General features: G+C 46.3%; 2 protein-coding genes and 1 long non-coding RNA gene across 3 annotated transcripts; 2 read left to right on the top strand and 1 right to left on the bottom strand.

Moving 5' to 3' along the window:
• Positions 1-2135: 2135 nt before the first annotated feature.
• LOC125609977 lies at positions 2136-4007 on the top strand. The gene is made up of 4 exons (XM_048781612.1): positions 2136-2261; positions 2328-3178; positions 3283-3308; positions 3370-4007. The coding sequence occupies exons 1-4, from the start codon at positions 2136-2138 to the stop codon at positions 4005-4007; spliced, it is 1641 nt and encodes a 546-aa protein (XP_048637569.1).
• A 5480-nt stretch (positions 4008-9487) lies between these two features.
• On the bottom strand, positions 9488-12206 carry LOC125609976 (meiosis-specific protein ASY2-like). Its single transcript, XM_048781611.1, has 5 exons — positions 11246-12206; positions 11046-11180; positions 10610-10966; positions 10238-10548; positions 9488-10039 (listed from the first exon to the last, which is right to left on the bottom strand). Exons 1-5 carry the CDS (start codon positions 12204-12206, stop codon positions 9488-9490), a joined length of 2316 nt encoding a protein of 771 aa, XP_048637568.1.
• A 1263-nt stretch (positions 12207-13469) lies between these two features.
• LOC125610121 lies at positions 13470-14062 on the top strand. Its single transcript, XR_007340139.1, has 2 exons — positions 13470-13683; positions 13761-14062. It is a non-coding gene; the product is annotated as an uncharacterized LOC125610121 (long non-coding RNA).
• The last annotated feature ends 979 nt before the right edge of the window (positions 14063-15041 follow it).

Below are 15041 nucleotides of genomic sequence, written 5' to 3'. Positions count from 1 at the left end.
AAACACTATATTCCAAACCCTAAATTTAATCAATTCACAATTCACTCTCAAATCTTAAACTCACAAACTTCGAAACCATACTCCAAACTTAAACTTTACACCTCAAAGTCTCAAACCATAAAACCTAAACTTTAAAGTTTATATCTAATCTAAAACAATATACTTAATTCAAATATTCAAAACCATAATTCTATAGGCTAAACTCTATTTTCATAACCCATAATTCCAGTTCATATACCCCAAACATTAATAACAAAGTTTAAATTTTAAAAATTTAAAATTCAAATATAAAATTAAAATTTTCAAAATAGAAATTGTGAAATCTAAATCTTTGAATCTTGTCTCAAAATAATCTATGTGCATTACAATTCTACCATTAATACTTTGAGTATTAAAACAAAAATAGAAAAGTAATTATAAAAATTTGATTGGTCAAAACAAACGGACAAAATGATCTACTTCAAGTTTGCCCTAATATTCTCTCAACTTTATCACCGCCGTAAAAATTTGTGACCGAAGATCTCCGCCTCTCCGGTGGCTAGGCTTTCTGCCGCCGCCGGAGAAGGCTCTCTTTGTTGTTCTGCCTTTGCTTCTACGGATCTACTTCGTGAAATTTTCCTCATCTTCAAAAGTTTTTTCTTTCTTGAGGGTTTGGCGGATGAGACCTGCCAATCTTAAGTTCAGATTCCTGTCGGGTGTGTTTCTTTATGAAACTGTAGGAATGGAGTCGTCTCCTTTGTGGCTCCAATATTAGCTTTGTTTCTTCCTACGATTCTGGTTTCTTCTTGGTGCTATAGAGCGTTGTTCATGTTCTGGTTACTTCTTTGCGCTTGCCGGTTATGAGGTGGTGTTTGTAGTTTTTTTTTTGAGGTGTCATGCTCTCTCCAGTGTTTGGGTTTGTTAAGTGGTTGTCTCCAACAGTTGTTGTAGAATGGTGTATTGAACTTATGGCTTCGGCGAATCTCTGATTACTTTGGGACGAGGGTTAAGCAAGGGATCACCTTATCCTTTATCCAGGGGTGCTTTATCTGGTGTTTTTGACACTTATGTTGGGGTTTGCTATCTCCTTTCCTTCAATGTTGGTTTGCCGTGCTCCTATCACCAGTGTTGATGGAAAGATTGATTTTCTTAAATGAAAATTGCTGCCTATATTGTTGTAGTTTCTTTATTTCTCTTGTTTAGTTTCATGGCTTTGGAAAGGTGTCTTTGCCGGCCGTGTGTCTCCCGTATCTCTTTGGGGCTTTGTTCTAGATTCCTAAGCTTACTTCAGTTCAAGTTAATGCAATTCATAGACACAAAAAAACTAACAAATAAATCTCAAAGGCAAGGATCAGGCATTTTTAACCACAACCGTTGATTAACCTAAATCTAATAGACAAGATCTTGTCTCCCTAATATCTTCTCTTGTATTTCTTTCCGTCCCTTTCTCTTCTCTTTCGCTTTTACTTTTTTTTTTCTTCGTTAATCTCATGCTTCCTAATCTCACAGATCTTGTCTTTCTAGTCTATTTCTTCATCACCACTAAACCTTTGTCACAACCAGACCTCGTCTTCGTCTCCACCACAGTCTGTCGTCTTTACAGCAATAGCTCGCGTCGTCACCACCATAGCTTGGTGTAGGAGATGGATTACATCTCTCCACAAGGCCCATCAAATAACAGGCCCTAGCCCGGCAAGCTCGACTGAGTTTAGTCAGCTTAGCGGCTAAAGACGTCGGCTCGATCCCAGAGTACTTTTAGCCGATTAACTAAGCCGATTAAATGTACCCGGCTTAGAGAGAACAGTACCAAGGCCCGTGTACTCGGCCTTTCATAACAAGGCTCAAAGGACGACACTATTAGGGCATCAAGGATGAAGACACTATAAGAGGGGAGGAGAAGACAAGAAGAGGGGACTTTTGGACAACTTACAGACTAAGCAGCTAGATTTAGGGTTTCCTAATCATCTCTTTGATCCTGTTGCTTAAACCTTTGATCTTGTCTCCTTACTTCCCGTCAATCTTGTAACCTCTTGTTTGATTCTAATAAAAACGTCTTTAGTCACCCCATTCCTAAGTTCATCATTCTAATCAACTGAATTCTGTACAAACAATTGGCGTCCACCGTGGGGCTGACTAAAGCAACGTTCTAGATCTACATGGCTCAAGACGACGCCGCCTTCGGCGCTCCGGGCGTGGAACCGACACCCACACCTGCGGCCGCGCAGCCCATCACCTCAGATTTCATGAGCTCCGTCATGGCTCGACTCGCTCGCCAAGACGAAGTCCAAAAGACAACTAACGACTAACTCGCTGCGTTGGTCGCGGCGCTCACAGCTCCCGATGGACAGACGAGCCGTCCCCAGCAAATACGCCGCCGTCTCTTCAACACAAACCCTACGGCAACCGGAGTCGACCACATCTCCGATGACTCGGAGCCTAACGAAACCCTTCTCGCAGACGCTCCCCCAGCAGGTTCAGATCTCGCCACAATACACGAGATCACAGCGCTCAAACTCAGCCTTCAACAGATGAGCGAGAAGATCCATCAAGTAACCAGCGCGGCTCCACAAATCGAGAGTGTACTCGCCGTAACTTCGCGTACTCCTTTTACTCGCGCGCTAACTAGCGTGCAACTCGGAAAGATAGAGAAGCTGCACCTACCTGAGTATAAGCCCGGCGGAGACCCGGTAGAACATATGACAGCCTTCAATATCGCGATGGCGCGAGCTCAACTCCCTGACGATGAAAGGGATGCAGGTTACTGCCAACTGTTCGTTGAGACTTTCCACGAGCAAACCCTGAATTGGTTCTCCCAGTTGGAGGAGAACTCGATCGGATGTTTCCGCGACTTATCAGCAGCCTTTCTCAAGACATACATCATGTTCACAAAGCGCAGCGCCACCGCCTCCAGCTTATGGAACCTCAATCAGAAGAAAGACCAGAGCCTGCGTGAGTACATGGAGAAATTCAAAGCCGTGGTTTCAAAGATTGAAATCCCTGATGGGATCGCCATCGACGCTCTGCGCAATACCTTATGGGTTCACTCTAAGTTCCGAGAAGACCTATATCAGAACCCGACTACGTCGCTCCAAGACGCTATCGCGCGCTCCGATAACTTCATCCGAATGGAAGAAGACACCAATGCAATTCTCAGAAAGATGAGCACGCCCAAGGCTCCAGCGGCTAAAAACGCAAATACGTGACAAGAACCGCGCCAGCACGCTCCGCACGACAAAAATAGACGCAAAGACGGATACATGTATGTCGTCAATGAGAATAACGCGCCGATCTCTACTCTCGTAGTTCGCGGAGAAGGGTGGAACAAGTGGGTAAGAGAACTTGAGTTGCCCGACAAACCAGTCGATACCGTTTGAACCACCCAACCTACAGCGGGAGCCGGGTCAGCAGCGGGGCCTTCCAGGACCGTCGATCTCACCAAGCATTGCAAATATCACGACGTCAAGGGACATGATACCACAGAATGCAAATCACTCTACGCTCATTATCTCTCGTCCCTTGCGAGCGGCGAATTTAAGTTTGAACCTTTGAAACCTAAACCAAAGAACGGCAAGAGCTGGAGCAAGAACAAGGAAAGAAGAGCCCAGCGCAAAGCCACCGGCAAAGGCCGACAAAACGACGTTCAACGACGAGACGACGAGGAAGAAACCCCGAAGGATAACGGTGAGGGAGACTCCTCAGCCGACGAAGAGCATTCAGCTAACCGCAGACGCATCGAGGTTATACTCTCTCAGCAATCTTTGTCGTCTGACGACGATTACGAAGATGCGCCTGTACTCGGAGATCTGAGAGATGTCCTGAAACGGAAGTTCGAGTCCGAGAATGATAACAGTCCCAAGCACATCGATCTCCGGACGATGCTGGACACACGGAAGTCTCGACGTATCTCGACAAGCGGCGCTAACAGCAACAAAGGGCCAACTAGCGACCTCCGAGATAAACTCAACGCTGGCGTATGCGACCTTCGCATACAGCTCAACCGTTCAAAGCCAACGGACTTGCGACGATAGTTGGAGCGAGCTAAAGGTCATTCTCAACCTCCAGCGCATGATACCAGCATATCCGCAGACCTCCGCACTTTATTAGACTCTAAGCGAGTACAGACGGGACAGTCGTTAAATGTCATTATGGGTGGCTCCCCTCCTAGCGGAGACTCTGTCCGTTCTGTAAAAGACTATCGTCGACAAGTCGCGACTTCCCAAAAGTGGCCGACTAAAACGACAACTCATCCTCCCGTAACCTTCTCACCAGATGACGCTGAAGGAGTCCACGCTCCCCATAATGATCCTCTTCTCGTCGTCCTTGGAATTGGAGAGTATGATGTCACCAAGATCCTCATTGATACCGAAAGTTCCGTCGACCTCATCTTCCGAGGGACTCTGCAGAAGATGGGAGTCGACCTTGACGACATAAAAGCATCCTCCAGAACGTTAACCGGGTTCAATGGTTCCTCCGAAACTATCTTGGGAACGATCCACCTCCCGGTACGTGCGTGCGGCGTTACTCGAATGGTTAAGTTTGCCGTTGTAAGCACAAAAGCTCTGTATCACGCTATACTCGGCACCCCTTGGCTACACTCGATGCAAGCCGTTCCATCCACCTACCACCAGTGTTTCAAGTTCCCTGGTACGGACGGAAGGATAAAAACGTTGCGAGGGGATCAAAAGGCCGCTAGAGATCTCCTAGTCGCCACAGTCAAACTTCAACGGTCGTCTTTACCAGTTAATTTTGTGTCTCCCCCAACCTCAAAAGTCTGTTCCCAGGAAAGCGAGGTCCTCGAGCTACCTATAGACGACACCGATCAAAGTCGAACTGTAAGGGTTGGTGCATATCTTTCTGAGGAAATGCAGCAGTCAGTCCTGGAATTCCTCAGGAAGAACGTGTCCACATTCGCTTGGTCTATGGCAGACATGAAAGGTATTGACCCGACTATAACGACTCACGCGCTAAACGTCGACCCAACGTTCAAACCTATCCGCCAGAAGCGACGTAAGCTCGGCCCCGACAGGTCGAAGGCCGTAAACGAAGAAGTTGATAGGCTACTCGGTGCGGGCTCGATTGCCGAGGTCCGCTACCCCGAATGGCTGGCGAATCCAGTAGTCATCAAAAAGAAAAATGGCAAGTGGCGCGACTGCGTCGACTTCACCGATTTGAATAAAGCCTGCCCCAAGGATAGCTACCCTCTTCCCAACATCGACCGTCTAGTCGAGTCCACAGCCGGAAACGAGATGCTGATCTTCATGGATGCCTTTTCTGGATACAATCAAATAATGATGCACCCGGATGTTCGCGAGAAGACGGCCTTCATCACAGATAGAGGAACCTACTGCTATAAGGTCATGCCGTTCGGTTTGAAGAACGCTGGAGCAACCTACCAACGGCTTGTGAACAAGATGTTCGCAGATAAGCTGGGTATCACCATGGAAGTGTACATCGACGACATGCTCGTTAAGTCGCTCCACGCCACTGATCACCTCCGCCATCTACAAGAATGCTTCGAAACTCTCAACAAATACGGCATGAAACTGAACCCAGCAAAGTGCACGTTCGGAGTCTCTTCAGGCGAGTTCCTCGGTTACATTGTCACGCAGCGAGGAATTGAGGCGAACCCGAAGCAAATATCCACGGTCCTGAACCTCTCGAGTCCGAAAAACAGTAGAGAAGTACAGCGGCTCACGGGCAGGATAGCCGCTCTAAATCGTTTCATCTCTAGATCCACCAACAAGTGCCTGCCCTTCTACGATCTCTTGCGAGGAAACAAGAAATTCATTTGGGATGAGAAGTGCGAGGAGGCATTTACTCAACTCAAGCAGTATTTGACAACACCTCTAGTACTCGCTAAGCCGGACGTCGGTGATGTTCTATCTCTCTACGTCGCCGTATCACAAGCTGCAGTCAGCAGCGTTCTGATAAAGGAAGACCGCGGCGAACAAAAGCCCATCTTCTACACGAGCCGACGCATGACCGGGCCAGAGATGCGATACCCAACTCTGGAGAAGATGTCTTTAGCAGTCGTCGAAGCAGCAGAAAACTTCGACCGTATTTCCAGTCGCATTCAGTGGAGGTACTGACTGATCAGCCTCTCCGAACGATACTCCAAAACACCAACAGATCCGACAGACTCACAAAGTGGGCCATCGAACTCGGCGAGCTCGATATCACCTACAAGAACCGCACAGCAGCGAAATCCCAGGTCCTTGCGGACTTTTTGGTCGAACTGGCCCCAGAGTTGGAGCAAGATCTCACACTCCCAAGCTCGAACTGGACGCGGCACGTCGATGGATCGTCGACCAACAAGGGAGCAGGTGCCGGAGTACAGTTACAGTCCCCGACCGGAGAGCTAATCAGGCAGTCTTTCAGCTTTCGCTTTCCCGCATCAAACAACGAAGCAGAGTACGAATCTCTGATCGCCGGACTCCGCTTAGCAAAAGCCGTAAAAGCTAAACGACTAAGCACCTATTGCGACTCCCAGCTAGTCGCCAGTCAGTTCAGTGGCGACTACGATGCCCGCAACGATCGAATGGACGCCTATCTCAAAATAGTGCAAAGCCTGGCAGCAGAGTTCGAGTTCTTCGAACTCATCAAAGTTCCCAGAGGCGAAAACGTCCACGCCGACGCCCTCGCGGCCCTTGGCAGCAAGCTTCGTGATCAAGTTAAACGAACCATCCCGATACATCGTATCGAGAAACCAAGCATCGATATACTAACCGATCAAACCCTCGTCGCCCAGGTCGTCGAACCCGCTACTTCAGACGACGACGGATTTGGCCCAGATTGGAGAACCGAGTTCATCGACTACCTTTCGAAGGGGGAACTCCCAACAGAAAAATGGGCATCTCGCCGGCTAAAAACCTGCAGCGCCCATTACGCCGTTCTTGACGATGAACTACACAGATGGACTGCGAGTAATGTGCTCCTAAAATGCATCCATGGCGACGAGACAGCAAGGGTTATGGCAGAGACGCATGAAGGCGCTTGCAGAAATTATTCGGGGGGACGCGCGTTAGCAATCAAAGTAAAGAGCTTAGGGTTCTTCTGGCCAACAATGAACGCGGATTGCGAGTCTTACGCGAGAAGCTGCGACAAGTGCCAACGACACGCACCCAGCATCCATTGTCCAACCGAAATGTTGCGAACAACCACCGCTCCATACCCGTTCATGCGATGGGCGATGGACATCATAGGACCACTTCCCTGTTCCCGCCAAAGACGCTTCATCCTTGTCCTCACCGACTACTTCACCAAATGGATCGAAGCTGAAGCATACGCTCAAGTCACAGACAAAGAAGTCTGTGGTTTCGTCTGGAAAAACATTATATGCCGCCACGGTCTGCCTTATGAGATCATTACCGATAACGGATCGCAGTTCATGTCTGGCAACTTTAAGGAGTTCTGTGGCAAGTGGAACATTCGACTAAGTCCCTCCACTCCTCGTTACCCGCAAGGTAATGGCCAGGCAGAATCCTCCAACAAACTCATCATCGATGGCATTAAAAAGGGGCTGGACCTGAAAAAGGATCACTAGGCTGACGAACTCGACGGAGTCCTATGGAGCCATCGCACAACTCCGCGAGGATCGACTAAATCGACACCTTTCTCCCTCGCTTACGGCGTCGAAGCCATGGCTCCTGCTGAAGTTAACGTTTCAAGCCTCCGACGTTCCAAAATGCCTTAATACGTCGAGCTCAACAAGGAGATGCTACTCGATGCCCTCAATGAGATAGAAGAACGATGAGATCAAGCTCTGCTGCGCATCCAGAATTACCAACATCAGATTGAGAGCTACTATAACAAAAAGGTCCGTGCCCGACCTCTGGAACTCGGTGACCTCGTCATGCGCAAAGTGTTTGAGAACACTAAGGAGCTCAACGCCGGTAAACTCGGCGCCAGGTGGGAGGGACCATACAAAATCATCAAAGTCATTAAACCTGGCGTATACCGACTCCAAACATTGCGCGGCGAAGAAGTCCCACGATCATGGAACTCAATGCACCTACGACGCTTCTACCCGTAGGAATATTCCCGCTTTTCAAAAAAAAAAAAAAAAAAACCGAGTAGATGCACCCATGTGGTCACTTCTACTCGACCGAGTAAATGCGCTAACAACGACCACTTTTACTCGGGAAAACACGAACTACGAATGGCTTGATCCTCAACCGAGGTATGTAGGCAGCCTTAACAGGTCCAGCTATACAAAACCAAAGTTAAAACCTTGTTTAGACCTCAATCTAGTAAACAATGACTTTTGTACCTAACGGCTCCCAATCCTCCAGCAGAGGACACGCGGACGCTCACGCTCCTTTGTCTATAGCTATGTCCTGATCAGACACTTAGCTTAAGGACCATACGGTCGCGAGTCACCTATGCCCAAGAGCATTGACTGGCCAGACAGAGTGAATCTTCGCCTTTTCTCGACTAACGCGTAACGGACTAGCTACCCGGTTACTCGATCGTCACTAAGAAAACGGACGTAAGAAAACGGACGAAAGAACCTTCCACTCTTAGATTCAGTTCCTTGTTTTCGAAATTTGAATACTCGCTTAGACGTGACCTCAAATCGGAAATACAACAAGACCTGAACGAACCCTTTTTGGCGGTTTTGTTTCTTTATCTATTTGCAAAAGCTAAGGTTCAGAAATCTAACGTTTCTAGCCGAGTATATCGCGAAACGGTAAAGATAACTGAAACACTACTTAGACAAATTGCAAATACAGATAGGGAAACACGAGAAAACGCGATCTTAAGAGCACGCTTAATACAGCAACTCGCCGATTAAAACAAAAAATAAATATATGTCTAAGTCATACAACAACAAGGTCTATCAAGACCACAAATGATAGCATCCAAAAAACAAATACAACAAGAAAAAAAAATCAAGCGACCGTGTCTTGGTCATCCTTGTTCGACACAACCGGGTCAAGCGACTCGATGGTCTCTTCAGCGACGTGAGTGTTGAGGCCTTCAATCTGTGCAGGAGGGTCCGGGGCTGACGGGTTCAGAGCCGCTTCTTCGATAAGCGCCAGAGACGACATGTTCTCTTCTTGATCGCCCCCTCGTCGTCTTCTCGTTCTTCAGACGAGGAAACCAAGACCGGATCTTCAGCGGCTACGTCCCATGTTTCCTCTTGAATCGCGCTGCCGCCTACTTCGGGATCGTTCTTGTCAGGACACTCCTCGACCGCAGTTCCTTCAGGGACGGTGACGCGCTTTGACAAAGCAGAAGAAATATCAATCATTGGCTCGTCAATCGGGTCGTCAGCAGCCTCACGAGAAGTAATCAGTTGGGAAGCCGATTCATGGCCAATCAGACCAACATTCGACCCGTACGGATCAAGAATCCCCATCAATTCCTCGCTTACAGACCGAGAAGGGAGGTTGAGTGGAGAGAGGGCGAAATCTGCTTCTGAGAACGGATCGAGGCGAAGTTTAGCGACCTCAGCCTCGTGCAACTTCTCTTGCTCCGAGAAGATGTCTATCATTTCCTGCGGGATCTACGTCCCGCTATCTCTTATCATCTCAAGACACTTCTTGGTTCCTGAAGCTTGCCCATATAAACTCTTGGCCTTTTTCAACGCGTTAATATGGTCTAGATAGCCCTTTACTCGACCAAAGCAGCGAGTAGACTTGTCTGCCATAGCTGTCTGGACTCTGATTCTTTCGCGAGTAACCTCCTGAATCCTAGAGTTCCTCAAGCGTTCTCTCTCCTTGACCAGTGTTCCAACGACGGCATCCCTCTCCCCCTCTAACTCAGTTTTCTCCTTCTCAAGAGAAGCAACCAACCGCTCTAAACGAGCCTTCTCGCGTAGAGCATCCTTTTTTGCAAGACGATCAGACTTTAACTTGTCTTCTAGCTCTGCGAATTTGACCCGGAGGACTTCCTTCTCTTTGGCCTCTTTATCACTAGCCTTCTTGTTCTCCGTGCGCAACCTCACTATCACGCCTAGCCGGGTTCGCGCAAGTTTCTCCGACGCGCCTAGCTGGATCATCGTCTGCTTTAGAGTACTATCGTACTTCTCGACAAGATAGTTCATACTCTCGTCGCTCTGCATAAAGCAATAAAAGACTTAGAAAATTTTTGAGAAAGGAAAAGGGGAAATAAGGAAAAGCGAGTTTACACGTTTGCTCGCCATAGCTACATCATTGTACTCCTTCTTGAAGTACAAGTCGTCGATCGGCGGCAACTCTTTTGTCCCACCACGGATCTGACGGGTCAGTTACGCGCATCGAAGCGGATTTAGTACCAACGGAGTCGCCTCGTCGTATAAGAACTCTACGCGATCTGGAAATCCTCTTCCCGCCTTCTGCGGAAGCGAACCTCCGCTTTTAACACTCTTCTTCCTCGCAGAAGGAGAAAGGGCTCCCTTAGTCAACGGAGATTCATCCCGTGAGCCATCTCCGGTTTCAGTAACCGGTCCCCCGCTTTTAGAAGGGATCTCAGGAGCAGGAGTCCCATTGTCTTCTGCGGTCGTCTTCTTCGATTTCTTCTTGGGACGTTCTTCAGACGATCCCCGAGTAGAATCGGTTGGATCGTGTCTTCCCGCATCATCATCCCCTGCGGCAGTTGAGGTCTCCAAAACCTCAACAGAAGCCTCCTCACGAGACCTTTTTCTTGCTGTCCTTTTTCTTCTTCTTCTTTTTAGCCGCGACTTGAGAGGCATCAGCGGAGGATGGTGCCTCCTCCAAAGGAACACTCCTTTTCTTGGCCTTACTGGCCTTCTTCTTCGGAGAACTCTGAGCTGGCGGCTCAGAGTTCACATCTCCATCTGTGGGAACAGGCCTGACCTCTGAGGCACCGGCAGAAGACGACTTTGTTGAGAGGATTTGAAGCTTCCCTTTCAGCAGGGCACTCAAGTCGGGAATTCCCTCCATCTCTCTGGTTTTGTTGAGAAGCTTTTGTTGTTTCCGAGTAAACAAGGAGAGGAGTGATTTGCGGGGACCGAGTACACAAGGAAGTCTCGATTCCCAGTCAACTGTAAAAGCAAAAAGAAATCAGACATGAAAGTTACGAAAAGGTTCAAAGTATCTCCCTAAGGTGAACAGCAACTTTACCTCTAGCAATCCTAGCTTGCTGACGACGTATCCACTCCCGACTAAGATCCGGCCAACGGAGATGACTATGCGTCGCGATCAGTTGGGCGGTTTCGAAGAACTTCTCGGGATAGGCGATCGTGTTGGGATGACGAACTGCAAAAGAAAAGGGAAGCGTTAGAACCATCAATCGGAGTACGAGTAAACAGACAAATCTCTACCGAGTTGCTGATTCCATAAAACGCGATAATCGTCCCCCGGCGGCTCCTCGAAGGCGTGCTCGTCGGACTTGACGTAGAAGTATGCTCGTTGCCAATCCTGCGTCTTGTTTGGATGACCCGTCAAAACATTGTAACTCGCCCGCATCTTTATTGAAAAGATCCTGTTTGGCTCCGCCTTCATGAAAGTCAGCTCCTCGAACACCCTCACGCTCATCGAAATATCCATCTCCGCTGCCATAACCATTAACATGACGGCTATGCGCAGCGACCCGTTCAGCAGTTGAGAAATGGCGATGTCCCGACGAAACGCGTAAGACGTGATCAATCTGGGGATTGGGAACCAGAGCTTAGTCTGATCCTTGAAGTAAGACTCGTATACGCATTGGTAACCAACTGGTGGTGACCATGGGCGCTGCTCGGTAGACGGAATGAGGAAGGTGACTCCGGCGCCACCATTTTCCCTTAGCAAATTCTTCACGGTCTCGTTGGAAGAAAAGGAACTGAACACGTTTCCCCACGATTGAGCTCGCGGGTCACGTAACGCTTCGCGAGGGAGCGAAGGTAGTTCTTCGAAGATCCCCCCAGGATGGTATATCACAGGGCGGCAGTCTACCTCGTCGAAGGGGATACTCCTTGGTGCGGGAAGACGGTCTGACCGGTCGAAACGAGCCCTCCGTTGAGCCCGTCTCCTGGGCCTTACGACTTGGCTAGGCGCTTCAGAACCGCTTGCCTCTCCATCCTCATCCTCAGCGTTTTCTTCGACTTCTTCGCGAAATTGCCTGTGGGCCTCAGCGACCAAAAGACGCTGGGAAAGACTCATGTTTTCCGTATCCCGCAGAGCGTCACGATGGATTATGTCGAACTCCTCCAACGGACCGTCGTCCGCATCCCTAGCCGGGCTCGGCGAGGCAGCGATATCTTTTGCTTTTTCTTCACGCGATAATCGATTCCCTGAAGCCATATCCTTTCTATTCGGGGGGACGACTAAACCAGCTAGATCCTAAGTGGAAAACCCTATGCTACAGAAGGCTTATCTAGAGAGAGAAAATAAAAGTAGAGAGAAGGGAGAGAAAGTGGAATACCTGAGTCTGCAGAGAAGAATGACGAAAGCAAATGAGAGACGCCTATTTATAGCAAAAACGAAGGCACACTCTCCGAAGCGTAATCATTAGGTCTACAAAGGCCTAAATGGGCTTCAAAGGCCGCCTAAATGCCCAAAATCTTACTCGCGACGGTTCAGTTTCTCGCTCGAACCGGTTCCAATCGAGAAATTCAACCGAAACCAATCCCCGGTTTCGATCCGAACCGGTTTGCCGGAGTTAACCATCAAAAAACCACCCGAGCTCTTAGTTCGAGAAGTTCACCTCCCGATTAAAACACAACGCATCATGAAAGTCGCAGCTTGGAGCGACTAGATGCAGCGCGCGACTTAAATCACATACTGGCGAAACGAGCTGTCACCGGCATTAGGATCTGTTATACGAACGAACCTGGCCCACAAATTCACTGAGACCGACAAGCCGCTCACAAGTGAACTGAGGGGGGGACTTATTGTAGGAGATGGATTACATCCCTCCACAAGGCCCATCAAATAACAGGCCCTAGCCCGACAAGCTCGACTGAGTTTAGTCGGCTTAGCGGCTAAAGACGTCGGCTCGACCCCAGAGTACTTTTAGCCGATTAACTAAGCCGATTAAATGTACCCGGCTTAGAGAGAACAGTACCAAGGCCCGTGTACTCGGCCTTTCATAACAAGGCCCAATGTACAATACTATTAGGGCATCAAGGACGAAGGCACTATAAGAGGGGAGGAGAAGACAAGAAGAGGGGACTTTTGGACAACTTACAGACTAAGCAGCTAGATTTAGGGTTTCCTAATCATCTCTTTGATCTTGTTGCTTAAACCTTTGATCTTGTCTCCTTACTTCCCGTCAATCTTGTAATCTCTTGTTTGATTCTAATAAAAACGTCTTTAGTCACCCCATTCCTAAGTTCATCATTCTAATCAACTGAATCATGTACAAACACTTGGTAAAGTCACTTCCATCTGTTCTCTCTTTCTTTTCATCTTCCTTTTTATTTGTAATTAATTTTTGTTTTGGTTAAGACAATCTCCAATGGTTTACTCTATTTTTTTCCTAAAATAGAGTAACTCTCTATAATAGAGTTGGAGTTTGCTCCAATGATAGTAAAAAATAGAGTGATAAACAAAAAATAAATAAGTTATTATATTTGGAGTAAACCTAGTTTTCACTTTATTATAGAGTGAAAAATTAGTACGAGTATTTTCACTCTAAATTTTATGTTAGAGTTAAAAATAGAGGGGGCTGGAGATGCCCTACAGATCTAAGAAGGAACAGGGAAGGACAAGAAGTGGTGTTTTGGTTTTCTGTTCTTAGTTAAAAAATGCGGAGGATTTTGTTGCTAGCCACCTCGAGGTTTGTCTCATACCAATTCCCCAACCATTTCCATGTCTTTCAAAGAATATTGTTGAACACTTGTGTTTGGCTTGCAGTTATTTATGATAGAGGACAACTACATTCAAGTTAGGGAAGATGCACAGAAAATGGCTCGATCTCAGGATTAAAGAAGAGAACAGAGGCTTGAGGCGGATGCTCTGGAGGCTGGAGGCGGAGGACTACGGTTACAAAGCTGGAGGCGGGGGCTCTGGGAGCGGCTTAGGTTTTAGGTTTAGGACCTTAGGTTAATTACGTTTTGGTTTAATGTCTTGAATTAGTTTTTGGTTTAATATTTTCTTTAATTATCTGTATACTGAATACTGATTCTAATTAATAAATAAAATTAATTTTTAATTATGAATTAATTTGCGATTTTTAAATTATATTATTATATTATTAATTAATTAATTAATTTAATAAACTTAGTTATTTTTAACACTATAGCTTTATATTTATGTTTCTTATAAATTATTTTACAGCACCATGAAAAAGAAAAAGCATTGAAAAAATACATTATAGCACATATGAAATGATATTTACGATTATTGTACAGCCGAAGATTAGTGCTACAATATCTAGGGGTGGGCACTTTGGTTATTTTCTTGGTTCGGTTTGGTTAGTTTTGTTCTAGTATTTTTCCAACTGAAGTAAACCATAATTAGTTTGATTCGGTTTATGTTCGGTTTATATTCAGTTTGGTTTGTATTCGGTTCGGTTTGTATTCGGTGGCGTTTGTTTTTTTGGATCTTTTTAATTAGATCCTTCTTAATTTATTTTTTCTAAGAGAAATTATGTTTTACAGCATAAATTATGTAAACATAAATTATTTGAACTAAATTCAATATAAAACTGAAACAAAAACTTTTAAAAAGTCACAAAAGTATATATAAGAATTAAAAAAAAGAAAATTAACTAAACTAAAAAAAACCAACATCATTAGTAATGTCTCTTATATCATAAAAATTAAATAGCCTACAATGATTGAAATATTTTATATCAAATATTTTGATGATTACATATTAAATATTAGGTTAGAAGAATATATGTTAATGAATAAAAAGTGAAAAATATGTGCTTTAGTATTAGAATTTTAGTATATTGGTATTACTAATATTTTTAATTTAAATAATTACAAAAACACATCGGCTTCTCGGTTCGGTTCGGTGTCAAACAGAACCGAACCGAACCATTTGGGTTGGGGAAATCTTCAACTGAATGGTTTGAAATAGGCTTTGGTTCGGTATGAATCGGTTTCGGTTCGGTTGATTCGGTTTGACTCGGTTCGGTTCGGTTTTTTGCCCACCCCTAACAATATCTATAGTTATTATAGCTCATGA

This window comes from Brassica napus, chromosome A6 (assembly GCF_020379485.1).
Source record: "Brassica napus cultivar Da-Ae chromosome A6, Da-Ae, whole genome shotgun sequence".
Classification (NCBI taxonomy): Eukaryota; Viridiplantae; Streptophyta; class Magnoliopsida; order Brassicales; family Brassicaceae; genus Brassica; species Brassica napus.
This window is presented reverse-complemented; position numbering and strand designations above follow the sequence as displayed.

Bases quoted from the DNA above. Each gene is read 5' to 3' on its own strand.
- LOC125609976 (XM_048781611.1), bottom strand. From the start codon at position 12,206: ATGGCTTCAGGGAATCGATTATCGCGTGAAGAAAAAGCAAAAGATATC. The intron at 10,549-10,609 runs GCAAGAAAAAGG...CAACTGCCGCAG, and splicing joins GAAGAAGAAGAAAAAGGACA to GGGATGATGATGCGGGAAGA. The intron at 10,040-10,237 runs GTACTAAATCCG...TGCTTTATGCAG, and splicing joins ACGACGAGGCGACTCCGTTG to AGCGACGAGAGTATGAACTA.
- LOC125609977 (XM_048781612.1), top strand. From the start codon at position 2,136: ATGGCTCAAGACGACGCCGCCTTCGGCGCTCCGGGCGTGGAACCGACA. The intron at 3,179-3,282 runs GTGACAAGAACC...CTACTCTCGTAG, and splicing joins GCGGCTAAAAACGCAAATAC to TTCGCGGAGAAGGGTGGAAC. The intron at 3,309-3,369 runs GTAAGAGAACTT...CCCAACCTACAG, and splicing joins GAGAAGGGTGGAACAAGTGG to CGGGAGCCGGGTCAGCAGCG.